The 6,266-nt window shown below is 34.0% G+C and overlaps 1 protein-coding gene across 1 annotated transcript in view; it reads right to left on the bottom strand.

Moving 5' to 3' along the window:
• Window positions 1-1,422: 1,422 nt before the first annotated feature.
• The window catches only part of LOC132142208 (methylsterol monooxygenase 1), a 6,270-nt gene continuing 1,426 nt past the window's right edge, over window positions 1,423-6,266 (bottom strand). Inside the window, exons 4-6 of the mRNA XM_059551887.1 lie at window positions 6,112-6,238; window positions 5,387-5,541; window positions 1,423-2,114 (exon numbers count right to left, since the gene is read on the bottom strand). Of these exons, the coding sequence (XP_059407870.1) occupies window positions 1,925-2,114; window positions 5,387-5,541; window positions 6,112-6,238 (472 nt within the window). The 3' untranslated portion in view covers window positions 1,423-1,924. The remainder of the gene's footprint in view (window positions 2,115-5,386; window positions 5,542-6,111; window positions 6,239-6,266) is intronic.

Genomic DNA, 6,266 nt, shown 5'->3' with positions numbered 1-6,266 from the left:
ATGATCTTGAGTTATTATAATATCACAGAAACATACAAAACAAAGAAGTATATATTGATATAAATAACTACATATATAACAAAAATAGATTGTTTAATAACCCTCACAAAAAGTGCTGTTGCAGTGCCATCGTGAAGTGATGTATCAAAGGGTAATACCACGCACATCATGATATGGAATTAATTTACTGTGATATTCACATGGTACGCTGGTTCATGTCTAAAACCCCATGATAATACCATGGTATTTATACCATGTATAATGTAGTGAGATGAGTCTATTTTTTAGAAACACAGTTATAAAAACTTTTTTAATTAGGATCTAAGGCGCCCCCTGCTGGCCAAGCCCCCCACCTCACAGCTTCATGAGGTCCCCTAGAGGCTCCTAGTGCTACACCCCACCTATTAATCTAAACTAGAGCACAGTGGTCCCCATGTAACCCCAGAATGAGCTTGTGAAGCAGGAACCCATATAACCAGCACCCATGAAGAGATGTCTGTATTTAGTCAATGTTAGTGATGTCATACCGACAAGCATCTCATTGAAGCATTCAAAAAATAAACAAAAAATGTAAATAAAATAAATAAAGAGGGCATTTTTGCTTTGAGCTCCGAATGTCTCTCGACACATACCTCTTTGTGAACCGGTTTGACAGATTCAATGCAACTGAATCAATTGATTGGTCTTTGGAATCACAAAAACAAAGTAGCAGCCTATATATTAACATAAATATATGCAACAACATAATGAAAGGAGTTTTTGTTTAAAACCCTTCACAAACAAAGGGTGGATTCAAAAGAATTTAAACTGAAGCAAAAGATCCTTTTTGCCATTTTGTAGCTGCTAATGTCATGAAAGGGTCTGGAAAAATGTAGCAGTGTAAAAGCATACATTTCCTCTTTAGTTAAGGAAGAAATATGTCAACAAAACCTTGCATATGAGTAATGTTGAAATTTCCAAAAACTATTTTAGCACAAGTACTTGAAGTACTAATAAGAAAGTACTTCATTACTGTACACTGTGTATTTAGATAAAAGGAAGGCCATCTACCCTTTCCATTGGATACTTTACATACTGTAATATTTGACTGTCTATTCGCTCCATATGGTTATTTACATACAATAATATTTACATTCTACAGTATGAATTTCCAACCTCATGTGACACATAAAAAATTGTAGTATGTATATTCTGTTCTGGGAATGTCTACCCACCCTGTATTGTGTACATGATGTTATTTGACGTGTAAGATGATCAATGCTGGCGAATGTGAATCGTGATGAAAACACTTAGTGAAGTGTTTGGGAGCTCTCACTGTTTAAATACAGTACAACTGCAGAGTTGATTTATGTTTTTAATTAAGTTGCATTTAAATGAACAACCTAACATCCTAATTTAGCTTTCTCCCTTATTAATTTTTTATATATATATATATATATATATATAATTTTTTCTCCAAATCCTTTCAAAGGCATATCTGATATGCTATATAGATGGTCACTGTGGAAAGTTATAAAATCTTAAGCAAAAAAAAAAAAGCAAAGAAAAAAAAAAAATTACAAAAATATAAATTTAAAACATTGCATCTTTGTTTAGTTGAAAGTAAAGTGCTTTTGAAGAATAATGTCATTATTACTTTACATTATTACAGATGAATGTTTATAAAAATTGAGAGCACAGAACAGGCTGAAATTCTTTCATTCCTAATAAACAGTCTGTTGTTGCACAGTGAGCCGTGGGGTGTTTTCTCTTTTCAAAGGCACATTGCTGTAAGAAGCTGGCATTGATTTGAATCCATTCAGTCCGGTTTTAAATACTTTATAGAGTGAGCGAGTGCAGTGGAAGACAATGCAAAAGCATTAGAGCAACCAAAGCCCACACAGGAGTCCATGAGAAACAGCTTGTTCTGGGCGATGGTGAGGCATCAGTCGCTCTTCACCGCTTTATGTTGTGAGTAATGTTTCTTAAACTGGGAATCAGTGTTGAAAAGTCTGTCCCACCAGGTGAATGTGGATCCATAGTTGCCCACAAAATTCATGTGGTGGAAGTCATGGAAACGAGCTCCAGCGTAGAATGGAATCAAATGTAGGGGGTTCAGAGGAATGTCATAACCACTGAAGAGAAGGCAAAGAATGAAACGCATACATATCATAAAGATAAATCATGAAAAGTATTTTAACAGGACATATCGTCCACACAAAATATAGTTTAGTTTAATTATTAATCAAATCCTAGAATTCTTATATAGTCAAACTAGTTAATTAGAAGGTGATGTCCATGTTTTTCTGGTCATGTAGTTTTTTTTTGTGTACAGGTTATTAAATGAATGCATTATCAATATAGTGCCCCCTAGTGTTGCAGTTAGTTATTATCTATGGAAGATCCGTTTCTGCCACTAAATAAAACAAGGTTATTGCGACTCTTTATTATTTCACAATTTTGTGATATAAACTCGCAATTCTGACTTTTTTTTCCTTAAAACTGCAAGTTCATTCTGCAATTATGACTTATAAAGCGAGTTCAAAAAAGTTCCAAAGTCCAAAAAGTTATAAAGTAAAAAAAAAAGGCAGAATTGCGAGATATGAACTCACAATTGCAAGAAAAAAACTCTTTGCGACTTTCATTATATACTCTGACTTTGTAACTCACAATTTTGTCAGAATTGTGAGATAAAAAGCAGTTACCTTTAGGTTTTATTAGTGGAAACATGCTTCCATAAGCAGAGGTGGGTAGAGTACCCAAAAACTGTACTCAAGTAAAAGTAAAAGTACTTCTAGAAATATTTACTCAAGTAAAAGTAAAAGTACTAGTCTTGAATAGTTACTTGAGTAAGAGTAAAAGAGTATCGGATAAAGAATCTACTCAAGTAGTTAGTTACTAGTTACTTTGGGTCATATATACTGAGCCTATTTTTATTTAGATATATAGATAAAATGTATGTAATGTATTAGGGATGGGACGATAACCGGTTTTATCGATAACCATGATAAAATGTGCTGAAGGTTAGTAATATCGTTTAAAAATGAATTATCATTAAAACCGTGTTTGATTATCGCGGTTTTAATAACTCGCTATTAAATCATGTCCAGCCAGCAACAGTCTGACGCAAGCGCAGCGCACAATGTTTTTTTTCGAGAAGGAATGGCGAAAGTCAGTGACTTTTCTATGCTTTTCTTTGCTTCTACACTTTTCATTGTAAGGAAGGAAATGCCACAGAATTTAATCTTTCTTTAAATTAAGTGCATAGAGTTGCTTGTTTTATTAGTTGTTTGTTGATTATTAAATATAAAACTTGCTGAAATATTTTCAGTGTGAGCATCAACTATTTTTGAACACTTTCATCTCGTTTCAACAAAACCGTGATAATATTGATAATCGTGATAATTTTAGTCACTATAATCGTGATATTAAATTTTCATACCATCCCATCCCTATAATGTATGTGTGCGTGTATAAATGTATATATTTAATCAGCCTTTACTCCAATTTATGTAATTTATTATAAACCCTGTCTGTTTACTTAAGTAACAGATATAGGTGTCATGCCATAACATATTTTTAATATGACTGACTTTATATTAAATGTGAATTTAACACTGAAAGTTAATGTGATATAAATATTGCTACTAATCTTTCATTGTTCAGAAAGAGAGCAAATAACATTTACATTATTAAAGATAATTTTCACTGACAGTCTAGATTTCAATCACTCTCAGAAACTCCCATTAAAATCACTGAAACTGTTAACACTGTGAAATCAATATCTTAATTAAAGATTCGTACACACATCTGCACTTTGTTGTTTCTGACGAGAGAATTCGCCAGAAAGAGGTATTCAGTCAGCGAGCGAGTGAAGGAAGCACCGGGATTTTAGCGATGACTCATCTGAACGCCTCTGATTGGCCAATGGTTATAATGCATAGCGCTGTATAAACGCATCTATCTCTGGCTCAGCGCCAGCAAGCGATCACAGATCTGAATTTAGAAGCTGATGATATGAGTTGCTGAACGTACTTGCACCGGTGTGATTGTATTAAAATTAATAAAATCTTAATCGGCTATTTTTTTGTCTTTTGGAAGCTGCATTCAACTTGACTCCCCTCTGTTATAAGCCACACACGTACAACAAACTAATGTCACAGTGGTATCGTGTAGGCCTACTGTAATCGAATGTAGTCCAAGTTATTACCTGTTAAACAGTAGACAGCACACGCGGTGTTCATCTAATAAGGATCTCCATCGCTAGCAAATAATAGCCTTTGCAGATTTGCTTTCAATTCAGTGCAGTTCCATAGCCACGTTTTCAACGCTGCTGATGTTAAACGTTACAACTCCGAGTGAACCGCTTCAGACGCTCAGCGCGTGCGGCAGGGAACTGAACGAATCATTCAAACTGATTCATGAACCAATTCACTCGTTTGCCAATTGGTTTGATCAAGCCTTTGAACAAAATTGACTCAAAAGAATGAATCATTCGTGAATGGGCATCGCTCATTGCCCAGAGAAAAGTAGACGGCGCGTTTGGAATAAACTGAAGCATTTATAACATTTATTGCATTAAGATAAAGTAACAAGAAGAGTGTCGCCCACAGTAACGAAGTAAAAGTACAGATTTTTCCCCAAAAATTTACTCAAGTAAGAGTATAAAGTACCCATCAAAGTATTAGTTACCCCAAAAAATTACTCAAGTAAATGTAACGAAGTAGCCTAAATGTAACTCGTTACTACCCACCTCTGTCCATAAGTATCAGTTGATAATCCAAAACGTAATTGTGGTTGCTGACTAAATGGTCATATGCAACATCAATTGTATTGTATCAATACATTTGATATGCAATCAAATGTACTGATCCAGACCATGGCATTAGTGTTAATTTAATCAGCTATATTTTAAGTTTAGTGTTAGTTCAGTGTCAAATGTCCTTTTTCAGTTTTTAGCATTATGTTTAAGTCTTTGAATTTTTATCTAGTCAATGAAACTAACAATTTAGCTCAATTGTAATCTAATGTAATTGTAATGATTAAATATTGTGATTGTCATTTGATATTTCTTTTTACATTAATTCCTAATATTTTTTCCAATAACTAGAAATTATGTTTCTGTTTTTCATTTCAAACAACAACACCTTTTTTTTGCCACATTGAGGTTGCATTTGTGCATTTAGTCAGCAACCACAATCACAAACAATACAGTCAAGATCCATGATTGGATTTATTTAAGTTAATTGCTGAGAAGGACTGGCCTCAAATTTAGTCGCAGCAAGGCAAACAGCACATCATTACAGTTGGCATTGTCTTTTTGTTATCTTTTCTAATTTTTCAGCCTAGTTCTCCTTAAAAAAGTAAAACTACATCCACATTAATGCAAGGTGTGTACTGAGTTTACCTGTGAACATCAATGGTTTCAAGCAGTCGGAAAGCGACCCAGGCCCAGAGCAAAATCATATGATTGCAGAAGATCATGATGCCAATGAAGAATCCAGCCCCCAGAATCAGAGTCTCAGCAGGGTGGGCATACTCTGCCTGCATGCCAAATGGAGCCTAACATACACATAAACAAACAATCAGATGATAGAACATCTATCATTATCAGGATGAAAATGAAATAGAAAAATAATATTGGTGAAGAAAAGAAAAGACTGAAACCAATAATTTTATAGTGGTGTAACAATACACGTTTTGGTTGCAAAACAATACAATACAAAATAATTATTACTTCTAAGACATATGATAAACAGTTAACATAAAGAACTGTTCATTAAAATGCAAAATCTGGTATTTTATCAGGGGTGCACTTGAATAAGCTTGGACTTCGTCCTCCTCCCTCATGCACAGGACAATGGTGACACCAAAGTAGGATTAAATTTGCTTGCAAATTTTAAAAGATTTAAATACTGCTTTATTAACTAGTATTAAGTAGTATAATACTTGTGATATTTTTGTATTGTGATATATATTGTGTGACAATATATTCAACTGCAATGTAAAACTAACACAAAAAATATTTAATAGTATAAATTCACTCAAATTTAATTGATTTCCTCTGAAGGCCTATCTTATAGTATCTCTGCATATAGTGTGTGTGGATTCCTGAGCATGCGAGTAACTTACAGTGAAGTCATGATGGACTTTATGAATGTACTTGTAGATTCTGCGATGATGTAAGGCTCGGTGGAGGAAGTAATGCCATGTGTCCTCAATTACTGCACAACCAAAGCACTGGGCCAATATAAAAGGCCTGAGATGTTGAAAGAGATTATAAAGAA

The sequence above is a fragment of the Carassius carassius genome, chromosome 6 (assembly GCF_963082965.1).
Source record: "Carassius carassius chromosome 6, fCarCar2.1, whole genome shotgun sequence".
NCBI lineage: Eukaryota > Metazoa > Chordata > Actinopteri > Cypriniformes > Cyprinidae > Carassius > Carassius carassius.
Note: the sequence above shows the minus strand (reverse complement) of the source record. Positions and strands in the feature narration are given on the sequence as shown.